The sequence below is a fragment of the Oncorhynchus tshawytscha genome, linkage group LG22, assembly GCF_018296145.1.
Source record: "Oncorhynchus tshawytscha isolate Ot180627B linkage group LG22, Otsh_v2.0, whole genome shotgun sequence".
In the NCBI taxonomy this organism is placed as follows: Eukaryota; Metazoa; Chordata; class Actinopteri; order Salmoniformes; family Salmonidae; genus Oncorhynchus; species Oncorhynchus tshawytscha.
The window spans coordinates 39,459,333-39,475,652 of NC_056450.1; the positions used below are offsets into that span (position 1 = coordinate 39,459,333).

Here is a 16,320-nt window from a genome sequence, read left to right on the forward strand (position 1 = left end):
AAGTTCTAATCAATAGCCTATAATGTGTTTTGTCTATGTGTATCTTTTATCATCATTTTAGCTTTTTAGAAAATAAATATTCAACTAAGATTGGTGTGGTGCGAATTCATTAGTGGGACGCGGGTCCGTACAGTTTCAAGGGCTATACGACGTTCAGATTATGAGACTGATAGAGGCAACTGGTTAATTAGCGGCTGTTGTAAAATCAATATTTTGATATACTTTGAGTTAATTTGGGGAATGGATTAATTGCTTGATTCAGTTAATCACGTAATTAGAAACTTATAATCATTCGATGAGCAACAGTCGCCACATGAACTATTACAACGTCACGACAGTGTATAGTATGAGTAGAGAAAGGTGCTGTTGCATATTAGTGAACATGTTTTGGTTAGTGACTGGAAACCACAATATGCTCTCTGGCTCAAATATCAAGAAGAGGAAGTGGCACCAAGAGTTGTTGAAACTGTTGATACATATTTGTCATGATTAGCACAATACAATGTCTTAATCAGGGTCAAAGGATTTGTGTCAATTTCAATAGAAAACTACTGATGCATATCTTTGTATGGGCGTGGGGGAGTTTTGCTGCTTTATAAAGAGTGCTTCTCCACTCCAGAGACACGTATTCCACTGTTGCGTCTTTGGTGTTAAACAATTGAACTTCACTTTGAGTCTTGACTCTTAAACAGGTTTATTGCATATTGAATCAGACCTATCAGTTTACTTCAATTACTATCTTCTATAGCCATCCTTAACACTGAGGCCTGCATATCGTTGTATGTAATTACACAATGTCCCTAAATAACTAATCTTGCTATATGAGGAAATATTTGAGAGCAACATTTTATTTTGACCAAATAATGAACAAAACATATATATTTTTTTGTCTCCTATATTCTGAAACCGTTTCTTAATCAGTTATAAAGTCTAGCTGAACAAGCATGGTATGGGTTTGTTGTTCCCCACGATGAAATTGGGGAGGGGACTACGGATCTGTCTCTGTCCGTCTGTTGGTATGTTTGTTTGTACTTTAGTAAAACAAGATATCTCTGAGAGCACTGGGCTGATTTTGACAAACCTTGGGTGAATGATTCATCTTGCCATAGAGATCCAACATTTACAAAATCACACTGATTGCCCAAGGTGGGAGTTATGGTATTTAACTCCAATTTGTTAGTAACACACAATAAGTCAATTTGCCCAGGAGGCGGTAGTGCATCATTCGTGGGGGATGATATGTTTACTGTTGCCTTGTTTTTACATGGTTGACTTTGGCCTCCTATTGTTCTGTTTTGAATTCAAAAGTATGATGTTAGTATGATGTTAAATGTGAGGTGAGTAGACTGTTGAGTGTAGTGCTTTACATCAAGCTGTCTCTTAACCTTGAATACTGTTACGTTCCCCAGTTTTTATGTTGTGGTTTTGTGTATATGTATATTTCAGGAAATGGCTTCCTGGATTTCCAAAGCAGCTGATTGGTCGGCCCCAGTGCAGATTGGAGCTCTGATCCCGCCCTCTCATTAAGGGATACAGCTGTCGGCAATTACAAACTCCTTCTGCAGCTTTATAAGCCAGTGTTCCTTTGTTAGGAAGAGAGAGCTTCTTTGATGTCCTGTGTTGCTCAGGGAGAGCTTCTTAGTATGTCCTGTGTTTTGTTGCTGGGTTGTATATTGTAAAGTATTTTGTTGCTTGTCCTGCAGACGTATGTCAAAAGGACTGTTTTTGATTTTTGAAATTGTAAACTTGAATTTATTATTGATTCATGTTTTAGGTGTTACTTGACTAAATCATTGGACAGATGCTTTAAAAGGTTGACAGACCCTGTTCTATATTAGACAGTGTCATAATATATTAATGCATACCTGTGAATAATGTAGCCTGTGTTAATGAATATTGTAATCCATTAATCAAATTCAACCTTTTATTATTTCAGGTTTTTCAAAGCGGAAAGGTGAGTTCCAGCGCCATAACCAACTCACATTCTGAAGTGGAATCTGCAACATTAGTATTCATGATTCTTTGTAATTATAGCAACATCAGAATTAACACTTACCCCATGTTTCATTACACAAGTCACCAAGTTGATCAGGAAGGTAGTGAGATGTGCTGGGAGTAGGAGAGGGACTCTGTGGCTTTGAATGTTTGACTCAGTTCCTTTGAGTTGGAGGCTTCTTAAATTGATATGTACAAATTTGTATCTGAGGTTACGTGACGTGCACACACATGGCAACCACACTGCATTTGATCGGTGGTGGAGGAGGCACTCACTTTGAATTCCATGGCATGGACAACGGTGCCACCATCAAGAAGATCGGAGTGGCGGTGGGAGGCTCGCAGGTGAAAGCTGTGCGGGTGGAGCTGACCGACGGGAAAGGAGCGACTTTTGGAGATGCGACCACTTTCAATGAGTTTGAGTTCAACCTCGGCGAGCGCATCACCAAGCTGTCTCTGTGGGGTAACGGCGCCGGCACACGTCTGGGTGCCATCAAATTCGTGACGAGTCAGAACCGGAAGTTCTTTGAAAAAATGACCAGCTGGCCACTGAAGATTGAGTACACCATAGATGTGGGTTCTGGAATCTGCCTGGGGCTGCAGGGCAGGTCTGGCTCGGACATCGACTGCATGGGCTTCATTTTCATCAAAACCATCAAGTCGTCCGTGATGACTGACATGGAGTATCCCACCCTGTCCCTCTATAAACCCCAGGTGAGCTCTTCCCTGTGTGTGTGTAGACAGCTCAGGAATACTCTACCGATGCACTAACATTAAGGAGGCTGTCCACTTTAAAACATGTAATCCAATATGGGGGTTGACCTTCATCAGGGATCTCATTTCTAGGACAGACATGCCTTGTTTAGTTGGACTTGGTCAGTAAAATAGCAACAACAGTCCAAGATGGAAGACACACACACACGTTATTGTTGGCTTTTAATTTTTTTAAATCAATTTTCTGTCTTGTTTGAACAACTTGTATCTTTGTGTTCATTTTAGGTGACCCAAGAATATGTGACATCTGTGTGTCACCAGAACTACACCTCCTTGGTTCTAGAAAAGTCCATTACATACATCAAGACGCTGACCAAGACTTCCTCCTGGTCCGTCAGCAACAAAATCGAATTCACCTTGAATGTGTCGGTCAAAGCAGGGATCCCAGATCTGGTCGAGGTGTCATCAGGGTTCAGCTTGACCGTCGGAGTGGAGCAATCCAGCAGCCTGCAGAAGACAGAGACCATAACAGAATCAGGTACCATCAACGTGAAGATCCCACCAGGGAAGATCATGGATGTTGAGATCACAATGTGGAAAGCAAATATCGACCTCGACTACAGGGCCAAAGTGAGAGTCACCTGCATGAATGGCAGTCAGCTGGTCTTCCCATCCAAAGGCATCTACACTGGTGTGGCTTACACTTCATTGAGGTTATCCAGAAAGGAGAGATGAGTCAAGTGTGACTTTATAAATAAAAATTGCAGTGATAGAAATTGACACCATGACTGATTCTTTGTGTGCCTTTTTCTGTTATTATCTTTGAGTGCTTCTAATTGGACCCCGTTTTCTTTATCAGCAGAGGGTATAACAATAGGTGGATCTTTCGATCAATCCGGTGCCTTTTGTGTCCAATGACATTTTAATAACACAACATTAATTTCAAAATGTTTTATGGTTAGACCCCCATTTACCATAAACACAATGTTATCTAACGATAATTTGATTTCGTAAAAGATTTGTCATGTGTGTTTACCTTCACTCCAGTATAGTTGACTTTCACATACTTTTCATAACATTCACGAATATTGTAATTATCATTACATTGAGCTCTTTAACAAATTCTTTATGAATAACACATGCAGTCACGTGCACATTGACGCTACACACATCACATCTGTTAACAATTTAAATTCATTCCCCCTAACTCAAAAGACATGTAAATATTGGACTACCTATTGTGTAGAATACAAGCAGCATCTCAGCTGCAACGAACAGCATTCCTGTTGTAATTCTAGTCCCTATGGGGCAGCAGGTAGCTCAGTGGTTAGAGCATTGGGTCTTTAACCGAAAAGTTACTAAACATGCAAATCCTGGAATTACTTAAATTACCTTTTGATGCTGCATTACCTGGGGGAATACACTGAACTACCTATATATCACCATGTAAAGTGTTGGTTTCATGACCTGAAATAAAACATTAAAGTATTTCTCTCAAGTCGATGTTTTGCATTTTCCCTTTGCCAAGATAAACCATCCACCTGACAGGTGTGGCATATCAAGAAGCTGATTAAAAAGCATGATCATTACACAGGAGAACATTGTGCTGGGGACAATAAATGGCCGCTCTAAAATGTGCAGAATACAATACCACAAATATATGAAGTTGAGGAAGAGTGCAATTTCACATGCTGAACGCAGGAATGTTCACAAGAGCTGTTGCCGAGGAAAACCTGAGGGAAAATCCATCCAGGAAGTGCTGTTATTCTGAAACTACTCTTTTCCATTGCAAGCCTACCCATTTAAAGGGATATCAACCAGATTCCTTTCCCTATGGCTCCCACAAGGTGTGAACAGTCTTTAGACATCGTTTCAGGCTTTTATTCTGAAAAAATGAGCGAGAATGATCACATTGCGTCAGTGGATAGCCAGATGTCCTCAGATTTGTGCACGCGCGTGTGCCGGGAGCTGCGTGCGTTCTTTCTCTCTTCTATTGAAATGGCTACCGTCGGTTGAAATATTATTGATTATTTATTGTAAAAACAACCTGACGATTGATTATAAAAAACGTTTGACACGTTTCGAACTTTACGGATGCTATTTGGAATTTTCGTCTGCCCGTCGTGACCGCACGAGCCTGTGAATTACTGAACAAAATGTGCCAACCAAATGGAGGTTTTTGGACATAAAGAGAATCTTTATCGAACAAAACAAACATTTATTGTGTAAATGGGAGTCTCGTGAGTGCAAATATAGGAAGATCATCAAAGGTAAGTGATTAATTTGATTGGTCACGAAAGTCAGAAAAGCAATCTACTTTGCTGCTAGCTGTAATGCTACCTACGGTAGCCTGAGAGCTGTCCTCACATAATCGCATGGTTTGCTTTCACCGTAAAGTATTTTTTAAATCTGACACGCCGGCTGGATTAACAAGTCAAGCTGTGTTTTGGTGTATTGCACTTGTGATTTCATGAAAATTCAATATTTTTAGTAATTTAATTATAATTTGGAGCTCTGCAATTCACCGGATGTAGACGAAAATGATTCCGCTAAAGGGATCTGTGCGGCAAGAGGTTTTAATGTATATTTTTCTACCATGTTCTACGTCCAACCAGCCTCACATCCGCAGACTATGTCTATGGAGTCATGTGGGCACGCGGTTTGTTGATGTCAATGTTATGAACAGAGTTCCCCATGGTGGCGGTGTGATTATGTCATGGGCAGGCAGAAACTAGGGACAACATGTACAATTACACTTTATCGATGGCAATTTGAATGCACAGAGATAAAGTGACTAGATCCTGAGGCCCATTGTCGTGCCATTCATCCGCCCGCATCAACTCGCGTTTCAGCATTCGGGCTCCCAAGTGGAGCAGCGGTCGAGGGCACTGCATCTCAGTGCAAGAGGTGTCACTACAGTCCCTGGTTTGAATCCAGGCTGTATCACAATTGGCGCACAATTGGCCCAGCGTCGCCCAGGTTAGGCCGTCATCTTAAATAAGAATTTAACGGCTCTTAACTGACTTGCCTAGTAACATAAAGGTTCAATAAAAAATACATAAAAATATGATAATGCACGGCTCCATGTCGCAACAGTGTCGCAACAGATCTGTATTCCCAGTCAAATGAAATCTATAGATGTGCCTTTCCCACGTGTGTTATCTTACAGCTGTAATTAATACTCAGGGAGAAAAAGGTGTAGATTCACGTGTAGAGCGTGGCAGGTGTTTATTTCGCCTTTGCAGAGGGCAGGAATCGTGATCGCAGGCAATGGTCATACACAGGTAGGCAACCAGGCAGATGAATCAAAACTAGGATTGAAGGCTTTAACAAGTTCTGACAAACGAGCTAGGAAAAGGCTTAGTAGAGTCAAAACGAACAATACCTCACAAAGGCACAAACAGAATGAACTGAACTAAATAAGGAGCTGATCAGTAGGTCAGGTCAGTAACGAACACAGGTGAAATCAATGAACAAAAAAATGAAAGACAGGGCTACGTTCAAGAATACAAAGAAACAGAACACAATGTTGACTAAGAAAATGAATACAGAACCTTACAGCAGCCTTGTTCTAAAATGTATTCAATAATTGTTTTGCTCATCAGGAGGGCTATGGCTTACGATACCTGGCATCGGAGGAGAAGGGATAGGCTGGCGGAGAACAATACCCCATAATACCCCACAATAACCCATATTGACAAAGCGAAAACAGGTTTTTTGAAATGTTTGCAAATAAAAAATAGAAAACAGAAATAGCTCATTTACGTAAGTATTCAGACCCTTTGCTATGAGTGTCGAAATTGAGCTCAGTTGCGTCCTGTTTCAATCGATCATCCTTGAGATGTTTCTACAACTTGGAGTCACCATGTGGGTAATTCAATTGATTGGACATGATATGGAAAGGCACACACCTGTGTATACACGGTCCCGCAGTTGACAGTACATGGCAGAGCAAAAACCAAGCCATGAGGTCAAAGGAATTGTCCGTAGACCTCCGAGACAGGATTGTGTCGAGGCACAGATCTGGAGAAGGGTACCAAAATATTTCTGCAGCATTGAAGGTCCCCAAGAACACAGTGGCCTCATAAATGGAAGCTCACACTGAGCAATCAGGAGAGAAGGGCCTTGGTCAGACAGGTGACAAGACTCTCTGGTCTGATGAAACCAAGATTGAACTCTTTGGCCTGAATGTCAAGCGTCACGTCTGGAACAAACCTGGCCCCATCCCAACGGTGAAGCATGGTGTTGACAGCATCATGCTGTGGGAATATTTTTCAGCGGCAAGGACTAGGAGACTAGTCAGGATCGGGGGAAAGATGAACAGAGCAAAGTACAGAGAGATCCTTGATGAAAACCTGATTGAGGACGCTCAGGACCTCAGACGGGGGCAAAGGTTCACATTCCAACGTACAACATACCTAAGCACACAGCCAAGACAACGCTGGAGTGGCTTTGAGATGAGGCTCTGAATGTCCTAGAGTGGCCCAGCCAGAGCCTGGTCTTGAATCTGATCGAACATCTCTGAAGAGACCTGAAAATAGTTGTGTTGCGACTCTTCACATCCAACCTGACAGAGCTTGAGAAGAATGGGAGAAACTCCCCAAATGCATGAGTGCCAAGCTTGTACTGTCACGTTCTGACCTTTATTTCCTTTGTTTTGTCATTATTTAGTATGGTCAGGGCGTGAGTTGGGTGGGCAGTCTATGTTTGTTTTTCTATGATTTGGGTATTTCTATGTTTTTTGGCCTAGTATGGTTCTCAATCAGAGGCAGGTGTCATTAGTTGTCTCTGATTGAGAATCATACTTAGGTAGCCTGGGTGTCACTGTGTGTTTGTGGGTGATTGTTCCTGTCTCTGTGTTTTGCACCAGATAGGGCTGTTTTGGGTTTTCACGGTTTTTGTTAGTTTGTTTGTTAGTTTGTTCATGTGAAGTGATTTATTAAAACATGAATCAAATTAACCACGCTGCGCTTTGGTCCGCCTCTCCGTCAATGGAAGAAATCCCTTACATGTAGCAAGAAGATTTGAGGCTGTAATCGCCGCCAAAGGTGCTTCAACAAAGTACTGAGTAAAGGGTCTGGATATTTATGTAAATGTGATATTTCAGTTTTTTATAACGTTTGCAAAAATGTCTAAAAATACAGTTTCTTTGTCATTATGGGGTATTGTTTGTACATTTTTAAAAAAAAATCAATTTTAGAATAAGGCTGAATACTTTCCGAATACACTGTATCTTATCTATTGTGTGTGTGAAAAGTAACACATACACTGAGTGCACAAAACATTAAGAACACCTGCTCTTTCCATGACACAGACTTACCAGGTGAATCAAGGTGAAAGCTATGATCCCTTATTGATGTCAATTGTTAAACCACTTCAATCAGTGTAGATGAAGGGGAGACAGGCTAAATGAGTATTTTTAAGCCTTGAGACAATTAAGACATGGATTTTGTATGTGTGCCATTCAGAGGGTGAATGGGCAAGACAACATTTTTAAGTGCCTTTGAACAGGGAATTGCAATACTGCTGGGTTTTTCATGCTCAACAGTTTCCCGTGTGTGTCAAGAATTGTCCACCATCCAAACGACATTGAGCCATCTTGATACATACTTCCGGCGCCGACAGAGATGGCCGCCTCGCTTCGCGTTCCTAGGAAACTATGCAGTTTTTTTTTTTTTTTTACGTGTTATTTCTTACATTAGTACCCCAGGTCATCTTTTTCATTACATACAGTCGAGAATAACTACTGAATATAAGAGCAGCGTCAACTCACCATCAGTACGACCAAGAATATGACTTTCGCGAAGCGGATCCTGTGTTCTGCCTTTCACCCAGGACAACGGAATGGATCCCAGCCGGAGACCCAAAAAAACGACTTCGTAAAAGAGGGAAAGGTAGCGGTCTTCTGGTCAGACTCCGGAGACGGGCTCATCGTGCACCACTCCCCAGTATTCTTCTCGCCAATGTCCAGTCTCTTGACAACAAGGTTGATGAAATCCGAGCAAGGGTAGCCTTCCAGAGGTACATCAGAGACTGTAACGTTCTTTGCTTCACAGAAACATGGCTCACTGGAGAGACGCTATCGGAGTCGGTGCAGCCAGCTGGTTTCTCCACGCATCGCGCCGACAGAAACAAACATCTTTCTGGTAAGAAGAGGGGCGGGGGCGTATGCCTTATGGCTAACGAGACGTGGTGTGGTCACAAAAGCATACAGTAACCTTACTGTGAAATACTTATGAATGATTCTCCAGCATAGCAGAGTTTTAAAGTAAGACAAATTAGCAAAACAAAAAAAAGGAAAATAGTAACACATTAAAATAATAATGAGGCTATATAAAAAGGGCACGGGCACTGGTACAGAGTCAATGTGCAGGGGTATGGGTTAGTTGAGGTAATCTAAGGCAGCAGACAAAATTCCTTTGTCATCTCACTATGGAGAACCGGCCTCAGAACATTAACATGCAATAAATGGACTTTGGGACAATAGGTTTCATCATCCACAATGGTGGTAATGACAATAGATGGTAAGTGAAAATGATTGTTGTTTTTGTTAAAATCAGGGTGAAAGAAATACTTCTCGCCAATGTCCAGTCTCTTGACAACAAGGTTGATGAAATCTGAGCAAGGGTAGCATTCCAGAGGGACATCAGAGACTGTAACGTTCTTTGCTTCACGGAAACATGGCTAACTGGAGAGACGCAATCCGAAGCGGTGTAGCCAGCGGGTTTCTCCACGCATCGCGCCGACAGAAACAAACATCTTTCTGGTAAGAAGAATGAATGGGGGCGTATGTCTTATGGCCAACGTGACATGGTGTGATGAAAGAAACATACAGGAACTCAAATCCTTCTGTTCACCTGATTTAGAATTCCTCACAATCAAATGTAGACCGCATTATCTACCAAGAGAATTCTCTTCGATTATAATCACAGCCGTATATATCCCCCAAGCAGACACATCGATGGCTCTGAACGAACTTTATTTAACTCTCTGCAAACTGGAAATGATTTATCCGGAGGCTGCATTCATTGTAGCTGGGGATTTTAACAAGGCTAATCTGAAAACAAGACTCCCTAAATTTTATCAGCATATCGATTGCGCAACCAGGGTGGAAAGACCCTGGATCATTGTTACTCTAACTTCCGCGACGCATATAAGGCCCTGCCCACGCCCCCTTTCGGAAAAGCTGACCACGACTCCATTTTGTTGATCCCTGCCTACAGACAGAAACTAAAACAAGAAGCTCCCACGCTGAGGTCTGTCCAACGCTGGTCCGACCAAGCTGACTCCACACTCCAAGACTGCTTCCATCACGTGGACTGGGAGATGTTTCGTATTGCGTCAGACAACAACATTGACGAATACGCTGATACGGTGTGCGAGTTCATTAGAACGTGCGTTGAAGATGTCGTTCCCATAGCAACGATTAAAACATTCCCCTCCCACTCAGCAACCAGAAACCGTGGATTGATGGCAGCATTCGTGTGAAACTGAAGGCACGAACCACTGCTTTTAATCAGGGCAAGGTGTCTGGTAACATGACTGAATACAAACAGTGTAGCTATTCCCTCCGCAAGGCTATCAAACAAGCTAAGCGCCAGTACAGAGACAAAGTAGAATCTCAATTCAATGGCTCAGACACAAGAGGTATGTGGCAGGGTCTACAGTCAATCACGGATTACAAAATGAAAACCAGCCCCGTCACGGACCAGGAAGTCTTGCTCCCAGGCAGACTAAATAACGTTTTGCCCGCTTTGAGGACAATACAGTGCCACTAACACGGCCTGCAACGGAAACATGCGGTCTCTCCTTCACTGCAGCCGAAGTGAGTAAGACATTTAAACGTGTTAACCCTTCAAGGCTGCAGGCCCAGACGGCATCCCCAGCCGCGCCCTCAGAGCATGCGCAGACCAGCTGGCCGGTGTGTTTACGGACATATTCAATCAATCCCTATACCAGTCTGCTGTTCCCACATGCTTCAAGAGGGCCACCATTGTTCCTGTTCCCAAGAAAGCTAAGGTAACTGAGCTAAACGACTACCGCCCGTAGCACTCACATCCGTCATCATGAAGTGCTTTGAGAGACTAGTCAAGGACCATATCACCTCCACCCTACCTGACACCCTTGACCCACTCCAATTTGCTTACCGCCCAAATAGGTCCACAGACGATGCAATCTCAACCACACTGCACACTGCCCTAACCCATCTGGACAAGAGGAATACCTATGTGAGAATGCTGTTCATCGACTACAGCTCGGCATTCAACACCATAGTACCCTCCAAGCTCGTCATCAAGCTCGAGACCCTGGGTCTCGACCCCAAATGCAACTGGGTACTGGACTTCCTGACGGGCCGCCCCCAGGTGGTGAGGGTAGGCAACAACATCTCCACAAACTGAATTGGTCCACTCACACAGACAGCATCGTGAGGAAGGCGCAGCAGCGCCTCTTCAACCTCAGGAGGCTGAAGAAATTCGGCTTGTCACCAAAAGCACTCACAAACTTCTACAGATGCACAATCGAGAGCATCCTGGCGGGCTGTATCACCGCCTGGTATGGCAACTGCACCGCCCTCAACCGTAAGGCTCTCCAGAGGGTAGTGAGGTCTGCACAACGCATCACCGGGGGCAAACTACCTGCCCTCCAGGACACCTACACCACCCGATGCTACAGGAAGGCCATAAAGATCATCAAGGACATCAACCACCCGAGCCACTGCCTGTTCACCCCGCTGCCATCCAGAAGGCGAGGTCAGTACAGGTGCATCAAAGCTGGGACCGAGAGACTGAAAAACAGCTTCTATCTCAAGGCCATCAGACTGTTAAACAGCCACCACTAACATTGAGTGGCTACTGCCAACACACTGTCAATGACACTGACTCTACTCCAGCCACTTTAATCATGGGAATTGATGGGAAATGATGTAAATATATCACTAGAACGACCAATATTATGAAGAAATAGTGTATGATTCTGAATGTTTACTCATATCCACCTCTCACCAGTGTTGCCAACTTGGCGACTTTGTCGCTATATTTAGTGAGTATTCAGAAAAAAGACAAGAATCGACAGAAGAAAGTTCCATTTTAGTTCTAAACATACTTAGGGTGTTTTTTACTCACTTTTTGTCTCTCCCGCGGCGTTATTCCTCTCTCCTACAGCGTCAATCACAATTACATCCACTTGGCCAATTATGAAAGTTGTGTGATGACGTCATTTAGCGACTTCTGGCTACTTTTAGGACCACCGATAGCTACTTTCCTTCCTGAGGATTTGGCAACACTGCCTCTCACATGCTCAGCCCTTTGCGTCCCAAAACGTAGCTTAAGAAACCCTGTTGCTAGACAATTGAAGGTGTCTGTATCGTTTCCAATATTAGTAAAAGACATCTCTTTTGTGATGCGATTTTGCTACACAGAGATGTGGGTTAAATTAATGAGATTGGTTTGATTCAAATAGGTGTGGGTGTTCACATCTGCAACACATTTGACTTTTATGGGTGCTGTGGCTTAGTTGGTTAAAGTGCCTGTCTAGTAAACAGGAGATCCTGAGTTCAAATCTCAGCAGTACCTTTTTATTGTTCACATTGGTGGAGAAGGTCAGAGGGGAGGGCACTCAGGTTTTCTCACCAATGGGTTTAGAGAATTAGAGATGACGTGAGGAGGATGCAATTGAGATATTCCAATGTCAGGGAAAAAGGGCACTTTTCGAATGAGAAAAAACCTACCGACTGTGTAAAGCTCCACTGTTTCTTCAGTTTATTCATTATCGAGACCAAAATGAAAAGAGTTTAGCCAGCTTGTGCACATCACTTTCACAGCCTATGTAGGCTTTACAAAGCCATCTCTTGAAGCCAGCTGTGATCGTATAGTGGTTAGTACTCTGCGTTGTGGTCGCAGCTTTAAGCTCGAGAGCCAAATGAGAAATGCAGTGTCCTCGAACGACCAATATTATGAAGAAATAGTGTATGATTCTGAATGTTTACTCATATCTCGCGACCCACCTATGACATGTTAATAACCGCTTTGGGTCCCAAATCAAAGTTTAAGAATCCATGTCAGAGGTTCTTGAGTTTATTCATCTCGAGACCCAAATGAAAAATGTACTGTCCTCGAATGACCATAATTAAGAAGAAATAGTATGTGATTACAATTGATTATTTAGCGACTTCTGGCTACTTTTAGGACCACCGATAGCTACTTTCCTTCCTGAGGATTTGGCAACACTGCCTCTGACCTGCTCAGGCCCACTTTGCGTCCCAAAACGTAGCTTAAGAAACCCTGTTGCTAGACAATTGAAGGTGTCTGTATCGTTTCCAATATTAGTAAAAGACATCTCTTTTGTGATGCAATTTTGCTACACAGAGATGTGGGTTAAATTAATGAGACTGGTTTGATTCAAATAGGTGTGGGTGTTCACATCTGCAACATAATTGACTTTTATGGGTGCTGTGGCTTAGTTGGATAAAGTGCCTGTCTAGTAAACAGGAGATCCTGAGTTCAAATCTCAGCAGTACCTTTTTATTGTTCACATTGGTGGAGAAGGTCAGAGGGGAGGGCACTCAGGTTTTCTCACCATTGGGTTTAGAGAATTAGAGATGACGTGAGGACGATGCAATTGAGATATTCCAATGTCACGGAAAAAGGGCACTTTTCGAATGAGAAAAAACCTACCGACTGTGTAAAGCTCCGCCGTTTCTTCAGTTTATTCATTATCGAGACCAAAATGAAAAGAGTTTAGCCAGCTTGTGCACATCACTTTCACAACCTATGTAGGCTTTATAAAGCCAACTCTTGAAGCCAGCCGTGATCGTATAGTGGTTAGGGTACTTTAATATGTCTAATATGGTATGGAACATGACTATAAAAGGGTGGTATGACCTATTGACCTTATCGTGGCTATCTTTTGGGGTCTGATCAGCCCCGGGGAGAGCCATTTGTATAATGAATTGTGGTCAGTTGGGTTACTAATTTTAAGGTAAATTAGTTATAATGGAGTTTTAGTTTGGGGTTTAGAATTATTGTTTGAATCACTGAAGCTGATTTACAATAATAGCTGTGAAGTTTTTGAATGGGCTATTATGGATTTGATATTACAACTGAAAATAGTTATATTTATCATTGAGAATAAATAAGGGTGATAAATTACTGTAGATAAGGTATTCCACACTATGCAACATATATTAAATTCATGTTATTGTCAGATAGAATACTGAGGATCCCTGAAGGAAAGAGCTTGTAAAGTTGTCACCCACTGGTCTTAGTATTTTGTGTTTATATATTTATTTTTGTCAGGCCAGGGTGTGACATGGGTTTATTTTGTGTTGTGTTTTTGTATTGGGGTTTTAGTAGGTATTGGGATTGTGGCTGAGTAGGGGTGTCTAGCATAGTCTATGGCTGCCTGAGGCGGTTCTCAATCAGAGTCAGGTGATTCTCGTTGTCTCTGATTGGGAACCATATTTAGGTAGCCTGGGTTTCACTGTGTGTTTGTGGGTGATTGTTCCTGTCTCAGTGTGTTTGTATTTCACCAGATAGGCTGTATAGGTTTTCACGTTTCTTGTTTTTGTATTTGTCGTGTTTATTCATTCATTAAACATGTATCGAACTAACCACGCTGCATTTTGGTCCGACTCTCCTTCGACGGAAGAAAGCCGTAACAAAAGTGTAGGAATGATTTCGATATGGTTAGCATTAGTTTAGGCTCTGGTTAACTATTAGGAGGTTTTTTAAATATTATTAAACTTAACAGGAATATAGGACATCTGTGGTGATTTAGGATTATTGTAAGGATTAAGATAGATTGATTAAGGAAATGTAAGGACTTTAGAGATGGCCACTTATAGGCATGTTTTTTCTAAAATCAATGATTTTAGATAGTCAAACAGTGAGATGCTTAGTGGCATTTTGAGAGATAGGAGAGAAAGGAATTACTGTTTAAATCGGTAAATATATATATTTAAGAACATATATAAATAGCACAGATACTTCTTAAACTAGATAAGACACTGGACAGAGAATTGATACAGGATTGAGATGAATGGATGCCCAAGGGAGAATTGGACATACATGATAATGTCAGAAAATCAGGATAATTTACCAATCCTACCTAAGTCATTATTTAGGGTATATAAGGTTGTTACCTGGGCAGAGCCAGGTATCAAAAGGGGGGTGGGTAAGTTAGTGGCCTATTGGATAAGAAACTAATAATTAAAAAAAAAAACATTTTTAGCTAACAAATAGGCCTAGAAGTTAAAGATATAATCAGATAAAACATATGAGAAACTGTTTGTTAACCAAGCCCATATGTCCAGGATTTTATGCATTACAGGTGAACTACAGGTGAAGTCACTCAATCCAGTCCCCGAGGCTTGTTGGGGGGACCATACCAAGGATCCCTGGTGACAGCTAGCTGAAAGAGCTACCCGGATTCATATCGCACGGCGGGAGGGTAAGACACAATGAAACTGTCGAACAATAAACAGTGTTCGAGAGGAGAACTGGAATTAACAGAATTCCGGGGGCCATCTCTCGAATGAAGAAAACCCTTCCTGTCTTCTCACCCCTGTTTTTGTTCATGGAAGTGAAGGTGTGTCTGGCTCTTGCTAGTGATGTGTTCTCGGGGAGAGGGTGGGGCTTCACATGGAAGCTGTTCGTCTGAGCTGTCTTATCGTGGGTGACATATTCCTGATACAGCACGTCCTACTTGAGTATGCGGAGAGTGGTAATTTTACCCATGGATTAGACGATGAGGATTTTGTTCCAAAAACAAGCATAAGAGATCCCTAGATCTGGGTAGACAGGAAGTCAGAGTAGAGGTTGGGAAGGATCTCTCAATGGGGTTTTGAAGACCAAATGGGGTCTCTAAATACATGGCAGTCTAGGACTCTGAGCTATCATGGCATATATCGGTGCAGGTTCCCATATTGATCGTGGACACAGGTCATAGCTCATTTGGAGAGAGAGGGCTATATGAATCCACTCACCCAGTATGGGACCAGATGGAGTATAGTAAGGGTTGGTGTTTCGGACAGTGTTCCCGAGCAGAGGAAGTATTGTATAAAGGTGCGAATTAACATTAAGGCGGTCAATACCCAGGATCTCGGGTTATGGTATGTAGGCTTCGACCAGTTTTCAACTGATACTATGGTACCGTTCCAGGGGGCAGAAGTTACAGTTGATAAGGAGAATATGATTGACCGAAGTTCAACCAATCTCTCTAACACAACGGCTACTCCTAGTGTAATAATCCAGGGTAAAGGACCAGTACAAATAGTTCAGACCAAAGACCTTAAAGAAGTTATAGAGGTGGAGACTGGGTTTGGGGATTCCAATTTATGGTTGGAATGGATTCAATATACGGCCAGTTCAGTAGCTAAAGAAGAATGTTATGCCTGTGCAAATGCAAAACCCCAGTAAACAACTATCCCTTTTCCACTAAACGGAATTAATTCCCCTAAGGGAATGGCCTGTATAGCAGGAATGCCAGATAATGGGCAGGGCTGACATCTGGTGGTTGTGTGGGGGAATTATTTTATGGACAGGATTATGTGTCCTTGTACATTTGGGAATGCCTTTCACACTCATTTAACACCGAGACATGAAGTTTAGCCAA

The 16,320-nt window shown here is 42.4% G+C and overlaps 1 protein-coding gene and 2 non-coding genes across 4 annotated transcripts; all 3 read left to right on the forward strand.

Moving 5' to 3' along the window:
* Positions 1-1,574: 1,574 nt before the first annotated feature.
* On the forward strand, positions 1,575-3,503 carry LOC112222439 (aerolysin-like protein). 2 transcript variants are annotated; one of them, XM_042304216.1, is made up of 4 exons: positions 1,575-1,641; positions 1,937-1,954; positions 2,207-2,709; positions 2,995-3,503. In XM_042304216.1, the coding sequence occupies exons 1-4, from the start codon at positions 1,611-1,613 to the stop codon at positions 3,442-3,444; spliced, it is 1,002 nt and encodes a 333-aa protein (XP_042160150.1). In that variant the 5' UTR covers positions 1,575-1,610; the 3' UTR covers positions 3,445-3,503. The 2 variants fall into 2 exon arrangements, with proteins under 2 accessions (XP_042160150.1, XP_042160151.1); XM_042304217.1 differs by lacking the exon at positions 1,575-1,641 and adding an exon at positions 1,739-1,813 and having other exon boundaries at positions 2,995-3,502.
* An 8,704-nt stretch (positions 3,504-12,207) lies between these two features.
* trnat-agu lies at positions 12,208-12,281 on the forward strand. The gene has a single exon. It is a non-coding gene; the product is annotated as a tRNA-Thr (tRNA).
* An 872-nt stretch (positions 12,282-13,153) lies between these two features.
* Positions 13,154-13,227, forward strand: trnat-agu. The gene has a single exon. It is a non-coding gene; the product is annotated as a tRNA-Thr (tRNA).
* Positions 13,228-16,320: the final 3,093 nt, after the last annotated feature.

Bases quoted from the DNA above. Each gene is read 5' to 3' on its own strand.
- LOC112222439 (XM_042304216.1), top strand. From the start codon at position 1,611: ATGTCCTGTGTTGCTCAGGGAGAGCTTCTTA. The intron at 2,710-2,994 runs GTGAGCTCTTCC...TGTTCATTTTAG, and splicing joins TGTCCCTCTATAAACCCCAG to GTGACCCAAGAATATGTGAC.